At 42.4% G+C, this 20899-nt stretch overlaps 1 protein-coding gene across 1 annotated transcript in view; it reads right to left on the bottom strand.

The window, feature by feature from the left end:
- Positions 1-574: 574 nt before the first annotated feature.
- The window catches only part of igsf9bb (immunoglobulin superfamily, member 9Bb), a gene marked incomplete at both ends in the record, with an annotated part of 506998 nt that continues 486673 nt past the window's right edge, over positions 575-20899 (bottom strand). The window contains 3 exon segments of the mRNA XM_084319954.1: positions 575-816; positions 2455-2582; positions 9601-11217. Of these exon segments, the coding sequence (XP_084176080.1) occupies positions 575-816; positions 2455-2582; positions 9601-11217 (1987 nt within the window).

The raw sequence follows: 20899 nt of genomic DNA, 5'->3' as shown, positions 1-20899 counted from the left end.
ACTTGCTAGTGTTAGTTGTAACATTTGGTAGCTGACATAGTAGCTCTAATGTTTGGTAACAATTGCTAACAGCAAAAGCAAAAGTTAGATGATTTGCATTGTGGGATGGATTAGGAGGACTGATGACATAACATGGGGACAGACTCATTGGTTCATTGGTATGAAATCACAGATTAGATGTGGAGACTATTTTCTCTTGTGTCTGGCAATGGGAGACACAATAACATTATGTGAATGTTCACTAATGCACATCCACTGTCTGAGGCGAAAGGAATAACATGAGAATGTTCACTAATGCACATCCACTGTCTGAGGCGAAAGGAAGCACATTATATGAATGTTCACTAATGCACATCTACCGTCTGAGGCGAAAGGAATAACATTATGTGAATGTTCACTAATGCACATCCACCGTCTGAGGCGAAAGGAATAACATATGTGAATGCTGAAATATGGTGGTATTCCCCTTAAATAGTAGGAAAAAGATTTTTCAATCGAAGATATAAAGTTTGTTTTTCCGAGTATAGCGAGTGATGTTTTGGGGTGACAGTGTGACCTTGTCCAGAAGGGGCTTTCAGAGGAGAGTGGCATGGTCAGGGTCTATGTTGTCCATGCTGGCCAAAATGGCCTTCTGGTCCTCTTGGGGCGGGCGGCGGTACAGCAGAGCTGAGAAGCGGGTGTACGGGTCCTGGCAGATGGGCCGTTTCTTCTTCTTGCGGAGGTAGAGAGCTTCTTCGGGCTGGAGTACCTGAGAGGTGTAGGCCTGCTGGGTCTGAGAGGTGGAGACACCTGGAGGAAAGATGATGGATGTAAAGACTTGTGAAGAGCAGGAAGAGAGGTTTAAAGGCATTAATGCCCATTTATCTTGTAACCTGAGATGTGGCTAAAGTCCTCAAAAAAGAGATTGGAATGTTCCTAATAAACAAAACATCATCATCATATGTCCTGTGTTATATATTGTAATACCGGTAGTTTGACTGAGCGATAGTTTGAGCCAGTGGTTCAAGAGAGAGAACAAACAACTGCGGACTGAGAGGACAGCCCTGGTGTGTACCACACACTATAAAAATGATTGGAATTACGTTCCCTTTCAGAATTCATAAGGAATATAATCTCATGAAAAATATATAAAGATTACAAAGCGGTAACCTTTTAAATATATGTATAAATCATTTTATATTTTTAAATGCCACATTTTTTAAAGACTCAACGTTTTTTGTAATCATATTAATATGGAGTATATCCCCATACATTCATGAAGAGAATATACCTGTAGATGGAAAATAAGCATTTTGGACCTTTATTAACCCATCATAAAGCAGAATATGGTATTAATATATAATCCAATGTGTATAAATATTATCAAAAAAAAGAAAAAATTACAGCCGCAAAATACAGCAAATACAATAAAACTGTCAAAACTGTATTTACCTGTTGTCATTGTCATATTGTTCATTGTATCATTGTATCAAAAGCCCAAACAATCAACAAGAGAATGAAAACATGTCTCCATTCCTACTTTTAATTGTTGGTGGTTCATGGTTGACAAACCTTTTCAGCCTTGCTTTTATATAGTAATTAATACAAATTAAGTAATTACTTAATACATTAAAATATATTAAGTAATTAATACATTAAAATGTATTAATTAATACATTACAATTAATTAATACATTAAATGTATTAATTAATTTAAATAAATTAATTAATTACAATTAATTAAATTAAGTAATTAATTAATACATTAAAATTAAATAATTAATTAATACGTTAACATTAAGTAATTCATTAAAGTGAATTAATTAATTAAGTAAGTAATTTGCTTTCTAACCGCCACTCCCACAAACCACACACACACACATACGCACACACACACATTACATTTGACTTATAATTTCTGATTTTTATTTTTTTTTATCTACTTTTTCTCCCATTTTAAATTTTTTCTCCCATCCCAATTTTTCGTATTGTCCAATTCTACCCTCCCCTGGATGAAGCCTTATCATCACGTGTCCGCTCCGGTACACAAGGAGGCAGCCGTCGCATCTTTTCACCTGTACAGCGCGATCTCTCAGCGGCGAGGGTCTGCGTGGGAGGGACACGCCGCCCCCGTTGCTTCCTGATTCTGCTGCACAGGCGCACCAACCGACCTGTAGGAGTCGCTGTCCACAACGTCAGATCCCCACCCACCAGCTTCCCACCCCTAACACTGCCAATTGCGTTAGTATGAACGACCAGCCAAGCTGATAGCAATGCCGAGAGCTGGGCTCGAACCCAGCATCTCCTGCATTAGTGGCGAGCGCCTTGCCCACTGCGCCACTTAGCCGCCCCAATTTCTGATTTTGTTACTTATCTTAAATGATTTATTTCAGTGTCAGTGAAGCAACAGCGATTGCAACTCTATGAAATCTGCGACAGCATCCCTGCCTAAAAAAAAGAGAACTGGCTCCTCACCCGTTTTCCTTCTGGACTTAGAGTTATTGTTGTTCATCATCATCTTCTTGGCCTTTTTAATACGTTGGTACCTTAGTGCATCGATCCTCTCAGACCCCGAAAGGGCCCTCTGTGCACCTCCATGTTTTCTGGATGGAGAGAAGAGAGAGGGAGAGACAGGTAACCCCAGGCCATACCCGTCCACTGGACCTCTATCCTTCTAAGCTGTACATCATACAACACCACCTGATCTCGCGTAGCCACACCCCTGGCTCTTGCCAAAAGACCTGGAGACATTCCTCAAAAAGTTGGTTACGAAAGGGGTGGCGACACTGTGGAACATCAAATTAGTCAAATTTTACTTGGGCAGAGCAGTGCAGGACAAAACTACACGTGCCTCTTCGGGGGGCATGTTGGGGGCACGTGTGAAGAGGTTGTTAAAATGGCATTTGAAATTGATGCAAATCAAACGCCGCCTTTGGCACAATTACCCCCCGTTTTTTTTTAACAGGACATTGTCCAGCCGTCTTGGTGAGTTGTGGCCAGCGAGATAAGAACACCACCGAATTCAAGACCCAAACCATCTCAACCCAGCGCTGGTAGTGCCAAGCCACAGGTGCTGCACATGTGCCCACACATCAACGTTGAAACCCCTCAGGAACTCGGAGAAGAATGAGGTGAAATCTACCACTGGCTTTACCTTATGAACTATCTGGATTTGGCAAGCAGACATTTCATTTTCACAATGATTTAGCTAAATCTGGATGGCTCGTGAGATTCCATTGTGCAACTTGGGATTTTGTAGTCCTTCAGGGGTTTAATAAAAAAGGCTATGATTAATCAGTCATTTAGAAAATTCCATAATGAATGCAATTTACTCTAATTGATTGAGCAACGTTACTACAAAACAAAGTAAAGTATCACACGGTTTTGAGAGACCATCCATTTACCTCATAATGCAACACACAAGATTAGGAAATACTGTATGTGATGATTTGTACTGTTTGTTTCAGAGGAGAAAAATCCCCAAATATATATATTTTTTTAATATATGATAAAAGTACATTATATATGATAGAATTGTACTTAACACCAAAACAATAACATTTTATTCTGTATGCATTTTTTAGAACTTTATTTATAATCTATTCCTTAATAGCAATTTGTTTCTTCACGTGGGATGTACATTCTTCACATTCAGCAGTTTCTGATCGCGACTACAGTCCTTCCATTCACGTGTAGGCACTTATAACGACATGGCGACCCCACAGATCCAGCCACAGACACCCTGGGCTCCCTCAAGGCACAGAAAACAGAAAGCGTTACAGGGAGGGGGGGGGGGGGGGGGGGGGGCATCTTCCCTCCGCGGCTGCAGAGAGAAACCCAAGGCTGTTAGTACAGGAGGGAGAATCACAGCTGAGCAACAAAGCATCATCAATATGTATTCATATAGACATGGAAACTGTCTAACAATGGGCTTCACCATGCTGACAGGGGGAGAGATGGCGGGAGGGGAAAATGGCTACCTGGGAACAGTCACATAACGGAAAAATAAGCCAGAAAAAATAAACCAAACAAACGGAAAAAAGCGAAGCACTAGGACAACAAATGTAACAAGAATTTATCCATATATTTGTTTCTTTTTTTTCCTTTCTTTCTTTCTTTTTTCTCTTTTGGGGAAAACGGAAGAGCAATATTTAGCGATGGCATGCATGGCAGTTTGCACATGGAACAGGACTTTAAAGGGGAATACATTGGAAAGCACTTCAAAGGGCGGTTGACTCGAAAACAAGGGGGTTCTTTATCCCCCCTCGACCCGCCTGGCCCTCGGCTAGTTCTCTGTGTTCTCTGAATGGAAAGAAGTGGGTCGACAGTTTTGTGCAGGACACTCGCTTCACATGGCAGTGAGAACTGTTCTGCAGTCCAAATTTACAACTGCAACTAGGTGTACTTTCGCTTTGTGCTCAATTGAGACGCTCTATACAGAGGAGCAAAGGAGGGTTCATACCACCAATCACACAAAATATTTCCAGGGGTACCAAAATATTTTCGATTGGTGTTGTAAAAACCTAAGCATCTGTAAAATAATAAATGGTAGAATGTACCACGCTTGAGAAGAATGCTAAGAGTGTGTCTGAGATGTAATCATTTGAGATGGCTAACCTAGATCCATGTTATTATCACATTATTTACACATTATTCTAAATAATCTTTGCAGAAATCTTTTTTTTTTAAAAAAATTTTGCAAACCTAATACCAGCTTGAACAGGATTGTACCATGTTTTGCAAGTACAATTTGCATTTTAGTACAACTTTCTGGCTGTGAAGTCGTGTATATTCTTGGTTGCTGCCATGGCATATTCAAATTCAAATTAAACTTTAAAGCTACATTCTGTCATTAAATTGACCATCTGAACTTTAGATGTATATTCACACATGTCCTTAAGGGGTTTGAGCTTTTTTTAGAACCATCACTCAAAATCTCTTTTACTCCAATGTTTACAAATATTACACATGTAAACAAAACCTTTACAGCCACAAAGGTCATGTAAAACTGTTTAACTCTCATACTGACAGTCCTCATGCAAAAGCCTCAGAGGAGGAAAAGGCTTCAATCTAAATCACTACGTAAACAATAAATCACTATGTAAATAAAGCCAGCAATGGGGTGAAAGTGTTTCAGCAATGGGCAACATACTGCAATCACAGATTGTCAAGAACTAGCATGTCCACACTAGGGCTGTCAAATTATTTTCGGTTTTCGAATTTAATAAAACATTTACATAAAAACACGATATTCGAACGTGAACGGAGAAATTCAAATTTGAAAAAATTATAATAAATAATAATAATAATAATAATAATAATAATAATAATAATAATAATAATAATAATAATAATAATAATAATAATAATAATAATAATAATAATAATAATAATAATAATAATAATAACTTCAATAACCTTTTGTGGAGGATACCCGTAAAAACAGTAAAACGAGTATAATTACTGGTCATGGTTATTTTTAGTCTTGCATTATTAAAACTCTCAGGAGTCGACCAGCCCGCCGGCGTGACTAAAGGGGTCCCCACACGGCGAGCGATTTTAGCCAGGCGACCGATTTTTTTAGCGAGCCGACAGACAGAATTGTATCGCCTTCATTGTTATGAATGAGAGAACACACACGGCAGGAGATTTTGAAGCGACGGTCGGCAAGCTATTTCTGTCGCCTCGCTAAATATCGCCTCAATCCTATTTTTTGAGGCGACGGCAGGCAGGACAATGAGGAAATAACATGACTTCTACAGTAGAAGTAGTGCAGAAGTTCTACTGGTGTATCATTTGTACACCTTTAATGTATCATTCAATACATTCATTGATCAATAACCTACGTATTATTACCATGCTACTTATGTTCATTATTATTAACTGGAACAATTTAAATAAATAACGTTAGTTTGAGAAGCTATAGTGGCCGCTTGACATTAACTAATAAATGAACAATGCGCCACGATGCACCTACTAGTGTTTTTATACTCGGGTAACAAAATAAGTTGTGGATGTTGACAGAGTTTAATGTCCAGGCTGCAGCTGATGTAGTTTGTAAGGTTTATTGTCCAAAGAAAATTATGGTTGAGAACAAAACAGTTTGCGTCTTCCGTGAAAAAAACATTCTCTTTCAGCAGCTGCATAACAATACTTGTCCAATCGGTGGTTTGATTGATTGGTAATGAACGTATCTATTTGTATTATCATCTTCGCCGTTTTTGGTCACGCTAGTGATCACGCTAGTTGTCGGTCTTTTGGAGTGCGTTTGGAGTTGTTTTGTGCCATTTCAGAGGAGGATTATGAGGCGAGGTAAGAAAATAATTGTTTATACATATAATTGTTTGTACATAGGCAACCTGAGGCCGCATTTCCATTGTTTCTAATGCTTCATGGAGCATGTTTACCTTTGCTCAGCCTCATAGTAGAAAAACACATCTTCTAAAATAGTTTTTGTGTTTTGTGTTGTACAGTATGTACAGTATACAGTATGTATGTACAGTATGAAAACAAACGTTCAGGTCATATAGGTGAGACTGTGCTGAAAAGAATGATACCAAACATACCATGGTAAAAAAAAGTTGCCAAAACGTTGAAAATAGCTTAGACTCAATAGCTTGTCTACAATTCTGCAACGAATATCGAATTCGATTTTTTGTTAAAGTGAGAGCCCTAGTCTACACCTGTAGTTGGCAGTAAATTAAACAGTTTCTGGACCAATGGGGCTGGAGATATAGGCATTGTTGCCCTTTCTCAAGTTCTTGTGTTAATAGCAGCACATCTTTACTGGATAACAACCTTTTATATACTGTTTATCTATCTAGTTATATTTAGGAGTTTTACCAATGTTATAGCGGTGATGTGGTGTGTTATGTGACATTTTGAAAAATCAAATGATAGATAATTCACTACAGCAGATATGTTTTGATAGAAAATAAAAACAAACAGAGCTCACAAAGCTCTGATTTGGTTCTGGCTGCTTATTTCAGTTTGTTTTTCTTTTATTTTTAATATACCTTCAGGAAACGTATCAAACAATGACTTTTGCGCCAAGCCTTCGTATATGTTGTGAATGAAATATTTGGTTGATGGATCACAAACAGCATTATTTTAATAGTTTCTTACTATCAACTAACTGTTGCAGATTTTTTGTTACTGAACTAAAAAACCTTTAACAAAAAATGGAAGGCGATTACATCACAACGTGGGCAATTTTTGTACTATCAAGATCTCTAGTTTCTCAGGCTTGGACACGGGAGAGAGTTCAGGTGGTAATTCCTAGTGGAATAAACGTGTATATCTGATAACTCTGACACCACATGGATGTGGGTAAAGTGTTCAGTAGTAGGTCTTTGATCATGAGGTATCTTGCTTTGATCATAAGGTGCCGACATATTCTCTCTCTGAAGATGAAAGGAAAGGCCAAAATGTGCTGGTCATCAGTATATCAGCCACAGCATGATTGTCTGTCGCCAGGACAAAGTGTTTTCAAGCCTATACTGTCAAAACACCATTATTTTCTTTTTGCTTGATATGCCCAATTAATAAAGGTGTTTAATTCTATCTTCCTACTCTGCACACGAGTGCCTAAAGAATCCTTTATTTGCCACACAGATTCATTGTTTATATCTTGCAGGCTAATGGAGTCTACGATGTTGTGATTTGACGCTCCCATCAAATTGGAAAAAAAATATTATATTAAATTGACAATGCCATTGTCTGCACTGGTGCTGTGTCAGTGCTGACAGTATTTTTAACATGTGGTTAAACCCATGAGAAATGCACGTGGTAGAAGAGAAACCTCAGCATGGCAAGTACTTCACACTGCATAGGAGCATTGTTAGCAAACCACTCAAGCATGACGCCATGTTGGTGATACATATCTGACCCGATCATGTCGTCTAAAAGATTGCATATGCATTACCTGTCAGAATGCATACCGCCCTGGATACTGCAGAACTAAAAAATGCATAGCCACTTTGAGAGAAAGTAACAAAGGAAAGAGGAACGGAGATGAACTGAGCGAGGTTGAATCGAATGAAAAGGAACGGACCCGACTGGACGAAGACCCAGACACTTGTATTCCCCTTTAAAGGACGAGGTGATCAAAAAAAGGCCCACCTGCTAACCCCCCCCTTTCAGACATGGATCCAACCCTTACCTATTGCGGAGTAGAGGACCTGGTCACAACAACGCTGCCCAGATAGCTGAGATCAATCAAAAACAGAGCAGGTAAGACTCCAGGAGTCATCAAGAACCACCAAACTGCCCCTAATTCATAACGGGTGTGTTTACATCCACATTAATATTCACACATTATTCCGGATACTCGAGGATTCACTGTCTACGACTTGGAGGATGTAACGGCCGTATCCCGTTCATGACATCCAGGATAAACTCATATCCCTCCCAACTATGAGGAGCCCAGATGATCGCTGGGATATGATGCTACTGAAGCGTGTGAGCACGTTATCCTGTTCACTGTTGAGTGAATGGTGCATATAACTATCTTATAAATGCACATAAACGTTCATGACCTTAACTGGGATATCGTTAGCTAGTTTCCAGAATGTTATTGTGCATGTAAACACACTCAGTGATGGAGACATTGCATTACATGAGAAGCGGACAGGCCCTGTGACACACTTTGCCCAACAAGCCTCCCTTGGTAGTCAGACCTGGGGGGGGGGGGGTCCTGGGGGCAATTGGAGGGATGGGAGAGAGGAGGGTTAGGGAGGGGGCAAGGGTGGAAGGGAGGGGGAGAGTTGGTCATGCAGTCGGGTCACTAAGGACGAGGGTGGGCCCCAGGGCCTGCCGAGATGGACTCTCCTTAAAGCATCCCTCCGCATGATAAACAAGGTAGGCATCTTCAAGGGCTTGGCGCTAGACATAACAATGGGTGCTTGTTTTGTCTGGGGAATCAATTGGATGAATATTATGGGATCCCTCCTGTTAGGTGAAAGCGGGATAAAGCATGACACAAATGAAGAAACAGGGACCCTGCTGTGATGTCCCTTGTTTCCAGGCTTTTGGGGGCTTGTGTCGAACAAACTGCACAGCGCATTGGAAATGGTTTGGACTTTTTCTTTTTCCTTCAAAGACTTACAGTAGACTTACGGTAGCCCCAAAAGGTCTGTTATGTAATCTGTGAAGCAAATGCATTTTCTCGTCAAGTCACAAAGGATTGGTTTCCACAATGGAATTGGTTTGTCACAGAAGAAATGGCGGTGTATTTTTCAAGGTGCAAATTTAAGACAGTGCTTCACAGATTCAATGGATGAATACTTGAAACTTGATGTCTGACATGAAAAGCAGCCTTGACTGAATTTAGAGCTAAAGCACTCATAAGCCCATCAAATGAATCTACACAGCAAAATGGTATTTTGTTTTTTAGACATTTAAAACTTGCACAGAGGTGTTACTTTGTCATCTACTAAGTAAACACAATTGACTGAAGTGTTACCAAACTATCCAATTGACTACACAGGTCTTAAACTTTCAAAGGTAAAACTTAGAAAGGCCTTTTTGGGTCGTTCAAATTTTAGAGCAACTTAACATGTCAAAGCATTATGGGCTGGGGCAGATGACACATATCCCTCCCTGGAGGCCTAGTGCACCTACCCTGAAGCTGATAAGTGGAGTGGAAATGGCTCAGATGGAAGCATCTCCTCCTCAGTCCTCCTCTGAGACGGCATCTGCCCAAACATGTTGCTGCTTTCCATGAGGGGTGACGGGGACAGGTAGCTGGTAGCAGAGGTGGCAAAGGCCACGTGGGGATGGTAGCTGGGACTTGCCCTCCTGCTACCCTGGCCTAGGGCAGGTGAGGAGGGAGAGGACCTCCTTGAGAAGCTGGCTCTGGAAGGGGGCAGGAGAGTGATCTCTGACATTTCCGGGGGTATGGGAGGTTGGACAAAGCTGGGACGAGGCCGGGGACGCACTACAATCTCTGGGGAGCCCTCGTGGGAACTAAGGGGGCTCTGGGTGAGGGGCGAGAGCCGGGAGGGCTGGAGGACCACCTGGTGGAAGCCAGGGTCTGTCCTACGAACCTGCCTGGGGCTAAAGTGGGGCTTGGTCTCAAACCACCGAGTATCCAGGCTACTGAATGTGCTAGGAATTATGTGGGCCATTGGGTCGGTGTAAGGCAACACTGGTACACCCATACCGTGGCTTGTGTGTCTTAGCTGCCCTAGATGATATGCCTCTTGCATAGCGAAATGCTTGGCTGGGGAGCCATGAGGCTTGGCCTTGCTGGGAGACTTGTTTAGATGGGTCTTTGGGGCCTCCAGTGGCATAACCGCCGGGTAGGTGGGCATGGGGAGGGGAGAGGGCTGGAAAGCACTAAGGGGAAGAACATGAGGTGCAGGAGGGAAGGAAGGTTCGTGGCGGAGATGCAAAGGGTGATGTGGCGGGAAAATGAAGTGGGGCCCCTCCAGGCTCGCAAACGTGAAATCCAGTCCCTGCCAGATCTCTGGGGAGCGAGAGGTGAGTGTCAGAGGAAGGGGGAAGCCGGAGACGGTGTACTTTTGGATATCTCGCTCCCCCATCTCTTCCGCAAGCATGTGGTGACCAAAGGGACCGTCGGGCAGGTAGGGAGGGGAGGACATGACAGAGCTGAGAGGGCTGTGGTCGGGCATGTAGAAAGGAGGTGGGGGGTCATGATGGTCGCCAGGGCTTCCGAGGTAACCGTAGAAGGCCCTGTGGTGGAGAGAGCCTGGGATCTGCCCTGTGGCCTGCAGTCGACTGCTCTCCATGATGGTCATACCTTCCAAAGGCCTCTGGAAGCGAGGGCTGTAGGCTGGAGGCTGCATGTAAGAGTCCTGGCTGGAGATGGGCGAGATCTGGTGAGGTCGAAGGGAGGCCATGATCGGCGGTAAGGGCCTCGGGTCATCGTTCTCCTCATCCGACTGCCGGAACTCAGGGTAGAGGTCCGACTCTTCCACGAAGGGGAAGCCCTCGATTCGCCGGGGCTTAACGGACATCTCCGCGTCGATGGGGTCCATGACGAAGCGTCCGTCGGGCCCGCGGCTGATGAGTTCAATGGGCGTAGTGGCTTCGGCTTCGTGTTTGGAGGTGTGGTATGTCTTGTTGATTATTGCTCTTTTGGTCTTCTTGTACAAAGACAACTCCTCCTTCTTCCCCGGACTCGGGGGCATCTTCTTGAGGCGTAGGTCGTGGCCGTCCTCCGACGACTCTGACGGGGAGCGCATGCTCTCAGGACTCACCTTTCCCGATGAAGACCTGAGGGACGAAGGACACAGGACAAGTGAACACTCGACCCGGTCTGGTCTTGTTGAAAAAGAAAACGGGTGTGCAAATGTGTTTGATAAGGACTGAGAATTCACCAGAAATCTTGGATAACACAGTGTTTTGTTTTGGTTTTTATCCTTAAACCCTCAGAATTCTCCCTTGGCTTTCTTATCATTAAAGCATCATTTCTATTTTAAATAAAGCAGTAAATGAGTTTGTTTTTGTTCAGAATAGAATGAGTTATGTGGAATCATTAGTTGTGTGGAATCATTAGTTATGTACAAGTTTCAAGTTTCTTTCAAGTTTCTTTAATAGTTGTCATACAGAAGTACAGAATACTTTCATACAAAATGCTTCTTACTGTTACGCTCCAGAGACTGTGCTAGACAAGATAGTATCAAATAACATAGTATAGCATGTAATTTAGAAGAAGAAAATGAGGTCACAGTGTTCGGTATAGACATATGTACAATGTTCTGAGTTACCATATAATATACAATACTATGCAGTGTACTAATGTACAGTACTATATAGTGCAAAGCAGAAATGGGATGAGGTACAATTTAGGTACAATTTACAGTAAGGTGTACGAGTTGTAGTGCAATCCTTCATCAATAAATATAAAGTGTGGGGAGTGGGTGCTACAGTGTGTTTGTTTAAAGTGGGTGTGTGCTATAAAGTGTGTGGAGTGGGTGCTACAGTGTGTTTGTTTAATGTGAGTGTGTGCGTGTGGATGTGTGTGCTATGTGCGTTTGGTGGTTGTTGTTGTGTAGCAGTTCGTTTAGCAGCCTGATGGCCTGGGGATACAATTTAGCGGTAATGTGAGAGAGGTGAAGTACAAGCACCATTGAATCACAACAGCGTGGTTTCGGCACCATCAGAAGCCCCGAAGTAGAGTAATAACTCAATGAGATGCAAGGGAAACAGTCTCGGCCATCTCCTACTCACTCAGAGGAATTGCCTTAGTGATGTATAGTGTATTCCCAAAAGGATATTGTGATGCAATTGTGCTTTGTGATTGACTGTCACCGCCACTTTGAATGTCCGTTCTACAAATACCATGGAGCCATTTAATAATAACAGCGATAATTTAATTTAAATGATTGCAGGACATTATAGACTTGACAGAGTCAACCAGGAGCAAGAGATTCATAACTCACGTGTCATCATCTTTCCATCATTTCATTTCATTTATTTTTATTTTCTTTTTGATCTTTTTCCCTCTCCTTTTTCCTCCGTTTTCTCCCATCCCAATGTTAGTCGTTATGCCAATTCCCAATCCCCTTCCTGGTCGCTGCGCACCTACCCCCTACCGTCGGTCTGGGAGGGAGGAGACTATCACATGCTTCCTCCGACACATGTGTAGCCAATCTACCGCTTCTTTTCACCTGGCAGTGCGGACTCTCACTGGGAGAGTGTAACGTCTGGAAGGATCACACTACCCCCCTTAGATCCTTTCCTCGCTGAGCAGGCACCCCGACCGAACTATAGGAGTCGCTGTTTACAATGACCAGGACCCACCCACCAGCTTTCCCACCCCCAACACTGCCAATTGTGTTAGTATGAACGACCAGCCAAGCTGGTAGCAATGCCGAGAGCTGGGCTCGAACCCAGCATCTCCTGCACTAGTGGCGAGCGTCTTGCCCACTGCGCCACTTAGCCGCCTCCATCATTTCATTTTAACACTTTAGGTAAACAACAACGTGATACTGTACACACATTGAACAACAGCTCAGCTACCTACCGTACGCCACCATCTTGATGATGAAGGTAAACGGATAGGATGGGTACCCTAACCCTAACATGTTTATATCACGTCAAACTAAACGGCCATGATTCCTGTGCTGTCATTTTATCACCGTCATTATACCCAGCTGATGGCAGATAGGTGTGTGTGTGAACTGCATTTCATACTGTGGAATTCAAAATTAAGAGTACTGTAGATTCTAGGTTCTCTATTGTGCAAGGAGAGTAGAAGGATTTGCTTCAGTTATATAGTACAACATTTGACCATGGCTGATTTTAGTTGCTTTCGCTTTTTTCTTTGTTGCTCATAGCGGCTCTGGTGATTCTGAGTTTCTAAGGCAGTTGCCATTGGAAAATAATGACTTTCTCTCTGCTACTGTGTATGTTCCATGCTCCAGAAAGACAAACATCTTTCTCTGGTCTGCATCCCCTTAACAATTGTGTGTATTGAGACGTACTGTATTGTACCCATTCTGCAATCTGTTAAATAAAGTTTTCATTCATTCATTCATTCATTCATTCATTCATTCATTCATTCATTCATTCATTCATTCATTCCAGGGCAACTATCTGCCATGGTTCAGTGTACTTAAACATTATTCTGTCAAAAGCAAATCTACTTTGTCAAAGTGCAGAGACAAACCAAAACATTTTGATTATTTTTGCTAAAACTATTCAATATCATATTTTTTATAAGTATATATTTGTAATAGAAAATACAATACATATGAACAATTACACATTGTGGATGCATCTCCATTACTATGCAATGCAGTGTCAGTTAAATTGTTGAAAGAGCAAGATATATATATATATATACTGACATATTTAACCTGTCCTTAGAACAGGCTGTCATCCCCACCTGCCTGAAGAAGTCCACTATTATCCCTGTACCCAAAAAATCCAAGCCTTCTTGCCTCAACGACTACAGCCCTGTAGCTCTCACCTCCATAGCCATGAAGTGCTTTGAGAAGCTAGTAAAGGGCTACATCTGCTCCTCCCTCCCCATCAACATGGACCCCCTGCAATTTGCATACCGCCCCAACAGGTCCACGGAGGACGCCATAGCCCATGTGCTGCACACAGCAGCATCACACCTGGACAAGAGGAAGGGGAACTATGTGAGAATGCTATTCATCGACTACAGCTCGGCATTCAATACCATAGTCCCCTCCAAACTCATAGCCAAGCTCAGGGACCTGGGCTTCAACTATGACCTCTGCCAGTGGGTCTTGGACTTCCTGACGGGCAGACCCCAGGTGGTGAGAGCAGGCAACTGCACCTCCTCATCCATCACCCTCAACATAGGGGCCCCCCAGGGCTGTGTTCTGAGTCCCCTCCTCTACTACCTGTACACACACGACTGTGTGGCTCAGCGGAGTAGCAACACAATCATCAAATTTGCCGACGACACAGTGGTGGTGGGCCTGATCTCTGCCAACGACGAGAGGGCCTACCTGGAAGAGGTCAAGGTCCTGGCGGGATGGTGCCAGGAAAACAGCCTCTCCCTGAACGTCAGCAAAACAAAGGAGATGATTGTGGACTTCAGGAGGTCGGGGGTCAAGGACTACAGCCCCCTCAGCATCGACGGGGCACCGGTTGAGAGAGTCAACAGCTTTAAGTACCTCGGAGCCTACATATCCGAGGACTTGACATGGACCACACACATTGACAGTGTTGTGAAGAAGGCACGACAACGCCTCTACTTCCTCAGGCGCCTAAGGAAGTTCCAAGTCAGTCAGAAGATCCTTAAGAACTTCTACTCATGTACAATAGAGAGCATCCTGACTGGCAACATCACCTCCTGGTTTGGGAATAGCACTGCACAAGACCGAAGCAGACTACAAAGAGTGACACGTTCAGCCGAACGCACAATCGGAGGGGGGCTCCCCACCCTCCAGAACATTTACAACAAGCGGTGCAGGGGGAAGGCTAAGAGAATTTTTAAGGACTCGAGCCACCCGAACAACTGCCTCTTTGAACTGCTGCGGTCAGGCAAGCGATACCGGAGTCTCAAGGCGAGCACAGAAAGACTCAGAAGAAGCTTCTATCCCCAGGCCATCAGGCTGCTTAACGAACAATGAACACTACACAACAACAACCATCAAACGCACATAGCACACACATCCACACGCACACACTCACTTTAAACAAACACACTGTAGCACCCACTCCCCACACTTTATAGCACACACTCACTTTAAACAAACACACTGTGGCACCCACTCCCCACACTTTATATTTATTGATGAAGGATTGCACTACAACTCGTACACCTTACTGTAAATTGTACCTAAATTGTACCTCATCCCATTTCTGCATTTCTGCTTTGCACTATATAATATTGTACATTAGTACACTGCATAGTATAGTATATTATATGGTAACTCAGTTACGTCTATTCTGCATCGAACATTGTACATATGTCTATACTGAACACTGTGACCTCATTTTCTACTTCTAATTTACATGCTATACTATGTTATTTGATACTATCTTGTCTAGCACAGTCTCTGGAGCGTAACAGTAAGAAGCATTTTGTATGAAAGTATTCTGTACTTCTGTATGACAACTATTAAAGAAACTTGAAACTTGAAACTTGAAACTATATATATATAAGTGATTACCTTTGTGGTACCTCGCATAAACAATTGTTCATGAAATTCAAAAGTCTTTATGTAATGTATGGTCAATGGGTCTCATTCTCGAACGAATTTACGACCAAAATTTTTGTCTTAGCCAGATTTCGGCCCATTTAAGACATAATAGGGCTGGGAGCGAGAGTCCCCAAATTTTCCTTAGAGCAGATTTAAGAGTGCTGAGGAGCAGTCTTATGATTGATTGAGTAATTGAAAATTGTATTAACTTGACAGACTGTGTTCTCATAGTGATTCCTTCATGTCAACGCTACAGGCCTCCTTGGAATTAATTACTTAATCATAATTAAAATAAATATGACAATATTTGTACCATAAGAAATTACGCATTTGATGTCGGAAAAATAGATAATATGGATTCATCTGATCACAGGGCAGCTGCTTAACCATATCTGAACCAGCTATTTTGGACAAATGTATAGTTACTTTAATTACTCAGATATTCAAACACAATTATGCAATTATTGTAAAATGATTGAAAATAATAATTATTTAATGCCTTCTGTGGAATTTGTATTTCTTATTTGTTACACATCTGTTTTAATGATTAATTATATACATTTGAAAGAATGCAGGTCAACATGCAATGTATCCCATTGATTGGTATACAATGGGACAGACCTTTGTTTGATTGATTGATTGATTGATTGATTGATTGATTGAAAACTTTATTAACAGATTGCAGAATGGGTACAGTACAGTACAGCTCAATTACATACAATTGTTAAGGGGATGCAGACCAGAGAAAGACTTTCGTCTTGTTTACATCAGGGTCCCCCATTTTCAATTCATCATAACATATATGACACACACGACACAGATAGACAGTACTGCTACATCTATACATTTATGACATACCAGATTTGCAAATACAGTAGGCCTACTGTTTGTGATACAAAAAGAGTCCAGAAAAGAGAGTACATTTGACGTAGAAACTGTTGGAGGAGGTTGGGTAGGAGGGGTGGGTGGGGGATAGACTTACACTGTACAAGCAAAACTGTACATTGGAATATTGACAAAACCATACTTGGTCATTTACTGTACATTGGAGGGGGTTGATATAGCTATAAACCTGCATTCCTTCGAATATATCATTAATCAATTACACTTATATTGAAATACACTATATAGCCTATACACCAACACTGAAATGACAGTGGATAAATAAATAAGAACTAAAGCTAATCGGTGGAAATAGACTGCATTAATATTCCATAACAAGTCTTGTGTGCGCCTACGAATGAACAGTATAGGCTTAATTATGGAATAATAAGCCATACTGCGTTCATTCATTACGCCCTCCATAGGCTATATATATTATATTTCATTCATTCACAGTACTGCACGCGCGCGTGTGTGTGTGTGTGTGCGCGCGCTCTGCGGCAGGTGTACCACGAGCTGTATATGATGCCTACATTAAAATAATCTAGTTTTGATGGCGCGCAAGCGTGATTACGAAACCTAGCCGCATTTCTCGGAGACGCTCTCTGATTGGCACTGACTGACGCTAGGTTTCGTAATCACGCGGCTCTCAAGACTCGCAAAGCACTTCCGCCATCCATTTGCACACAGCTGCATCACTAGTTGCCTTATAAGGACCTCTGGAGGTGTTGTTTTGTATGCAAATATGTCTTAAATGGGCCAACGAATTTTTTTGTCGTAACTTCGTTCGGGAATGAGACCCATTGATTCTGTCTCAGTGGTTCTAAGATAAGTCTTCCAGAATAACTATTTGAAAACATTTCGGGAATGAGACCCATTGTGTAGTGCTTAATAATAAGCGTGTCACTGCTCTTATGTTACTGGTTGTAACGAGATGAAATAAAAATTAAGGCAATGCAAAATTGCTATACAATTGTAAATACCACCAGAACAAGCACAAAACTGTTCAGACCCATCATGCAACTACATGTAGACGCAGGCGGTCAGTGGCATCAATTTGAAAAACAAAAGATTAATTTACAAAATAAGTTTGTATGTAGTTCAGAAAGTGGGGATAGCAGGAGGAAATTTGATTTTAAACATCAGTTTGCACGGACCACTCAGAAGCAGATGTGTCCTTCAGTGATAGGAATAAAAAAAAGTGGAATTCTCTCCACAATGACCTAAAGGGATGTAAAAACATTTATCAATTTAAAAATGTTTATAAGATGAAAATAATTAGACAATATGAAGACTACGAAAAGGATTAGACTCTGGAGTTATCTTTTGCATGTTTGATTGTTCATTTGTTGCTCGATTTTGTTCTAGTTGTTTTGTTTTGAATTTGTTTAAATTTGCACTTTAGTGCAAGTAATGGTTGTATGCGCCAACCATCAAATTGACTTTATTTAATTGGATAGGGGGCAGGTATTAATAAGAATTTATTCTTCTTCCTGCTCCTGTTCGCTTATGGGTGTATTTGATTATAATAACTAAATGAATTATGGGAATTTGTAATGTACTGTAATACACTACCATGTGCGAAACAAAATAAAATAAAATGAAATGAAATGAAAGTAGGTGGTAAGTGGTAACACTGGCTAGCTAATGCTAGCATGCCTACAAACTGACAAGACGGCTAACGCCATAGCTGCTACTCATGGATATCATCCCTACATTGTGTCTGTTATTATTCAAAGCATTCGTTAATCCGTCTGGTATATTGTGTTCTGTTCAAGATCCCTCATACAAGCATTTTGGTTAGATGAAAAACCTGTTTCACTGTGTTGAGAGACGGCTAACTGTAGCCACCTGCCCTGAACCCCAGCGAGCTCTGAAGATCTGAAACGAGGATATCAACATTGATGGACGCAGATACGGACCAGCTAGCCTGGCTGTTGGCCTAGCTGTTCCACCAGCCTTGATGGAAGCAGATACGGACCAGCTAGCCTGGCTGTTGGCCTAGCTGTTCCACCAGCCTTGATGGACGCAGATACGGACCAGCTAGCCTGGCTGTTGGCCTAGCTGTTCCACCAGCCTTGATGGAAGCAGATACGGATCAGCTAGCCTAGCTCTCCCAGCGTTTTTAAGGTGGGGGGGGGGGGTGGATAAGGCCATTCATGTACAGAGGCAGGTTGATGGACACATCAGCTAAATAGTATGATCCTTTTATTACCCCTGGCAAGGAGGTTATGTTTTCATATGTATGGTTATGTTATCTGTGTACAGGACATCTCAAAAAGTTATGGCCAGAATGTAATTCAATTTGTCTAGAGATGAGAGAAGTCCCCCGCCTCTGGAACCACAAGTAGGGATCCCATCCCACCAGAACCTTCTCTCCTGTGTCTCCCCTACTCTGTCTCCCTCTCAGCCTTCCATACTGTCTCATTAAAGAACATTCTCTCCTGGGTCTCCTCTACTCTGTCTCCCCCTCAGCCTCCCTACTGTCTCAATAAAGAACCTCCTCTACTCTGTCTCCCTCTCAGCCTTCCATACTGTCTCAATAAAGAACCTTCTCTCCTGGGTCTCCTCTACTCTGTCTCCCTCTCAGCCTTCCTACTGTCTCAATAAAGAACCTCCTATCCCGTGTCTCCCCTACTCTGTCTCCCTCTCAGCCTTCCATACTGTCTCAATAATGAACCTTCTCTCATGTGTCTCCTCTACTCTGTCTCCCTCTCAGCCTTCCTACTGTCTCAATAAAGAACCTCCTCTACTCTGTCTCCCTCTCAGCCTTCCTACTGTCTCAATAAAGAACCTTCTCTCCTGTGTCTCCTCTACTCTCCCTCCCTCTCAGCCTTCCTACTGTCTCAATAAAGAACCTTCTCTCCTGTGTCTCCTCTACTCTCCCTCCCTCTCAGCCTTCCTACTGTCTCAATAAAGAACAATCTATCCTGTGTCTCCTCTACTCTCCCTCCCTCTCAGCCTTCCTACTGTCTCAATAAAGAACAATCTATCCTGTGTCTCCTATACTCTGTCTCCCCCTCAGCATTCCTACTGTCTCAATAAAGAACCTCCTCTACTCTGTCTCCCTCTTGGCCTTGCTACTGTCTCAATAATGAACCTTCTCTCATGTGTCTCCTCTACTCTGTCTCCCTCTCAGCCTTACTACTGTCTCAATAAAGAACCTTCCCTCCTGTGTCTCCTCTACTCTGTCTCCCCCTCAGCCTTCCTATTGTCTCAATAAAGAACCTCCTCTACTCTGTCTCCCTCTTGGCCTTGCTACTGTCTCAATAATGAACTTTCTCTCCTGTGTCTCCTCTACTCTGTCTCCCTCTCAGCCTTCCTACTGTCTCAATAAAGAATATTCTCTCCTGTGTCTCCCTACTGTCTCAATAATGAACATTCTCTCATGTGTCTCCTCTACTCTGTCTCCCTCTCAGCCTTACTACTGTCTCAATAATGAACTTTCTCTCCTGTGTCTCCTCTACTCTGTCTCCCTCTCAGCCTTCCTACTGTCTCAATAAAGAATATTCTCTCCTGTGTCTCCCTACTGTCTCAATAAAGAACCTTCTCTCCTGTGTCTCCTCTACTCTGTCTCCATCTCTGCCTTCCTACTGTCTCAATAAAGACAGCAACAATAAGGAGTGGACTGTGATAATGAACACACATACAAGTGAAGGTTACATCAGATCCTGGTAAAGGAGAGAAATTAGAGAAAAGTCCACAAACACAGACCTGAACCTGAAATGATCACCAACAGCTGGACAGGTCTGCAAACATTTTCCATGCCATAGTTCAGGAAAGCTTTGAAACGGAATGATCAGAATTCTCTATTCACATGAGGTTAAGGTAAGGATTTGTTTCATAAACAACATTTTAAGTGGAGATCATGACAAGGTGCAGTGTTGCTGATTGGCCAAGTGCATCTACATTACTAGAGCCTGGGAAAGAAAAGACGTGGAAACATGAAAATCCACTGGTCCTCATGGATCTATAGGCAGTGTTATTCTTCTTGCAAGACTGATGAACGCACCATAGCGCTTGGGAGAACCTACAGGAGAGTTTAATGCTCACCCCTGGATGATTTTTGCCTCACAGAAGACTTTTGACCAGCAGCACATGGAAGCATGCGTCCACATTTATCATAACCAACTAAGGCTGCAGTCACATTAGCATCACATTAGCTTGAATTCTTTCTCGTTTCTCATCCGACACCATTCAAATCCTCTTGTGGTTCACCGTTCACCTTCCATTCCAAACGCTGCTTGGTCAAAGTTCAAATTAGTTCAACTTCGACCTGAAAAATTGCTCGGATGCACTATGCACTATATGAGAGCATAATGATCGACTGAACACCAAGCGATATCATATCCAGTACAGCCAACATGTGCATCAGCATGCACTGAAAC

The sequence above is a fragment of the Notolepis coatsorum genome, assembly GCF_963971535.1.
Source record: "Notolepis coatsorum genome assembly, chromosome: 8".
Taxonomy (NCBI): domain Eukaryota; kingdom Metazoa; phylum Chordata; class Actinopteri; order Aulopiformes; family Paralepididae; genus Notolepis; species Notolepis coatsorum.
Note: the sequence above shows the minus strand (reverse complement) of the source record. Positions and strands in the feature narration are given on the sequence as shown.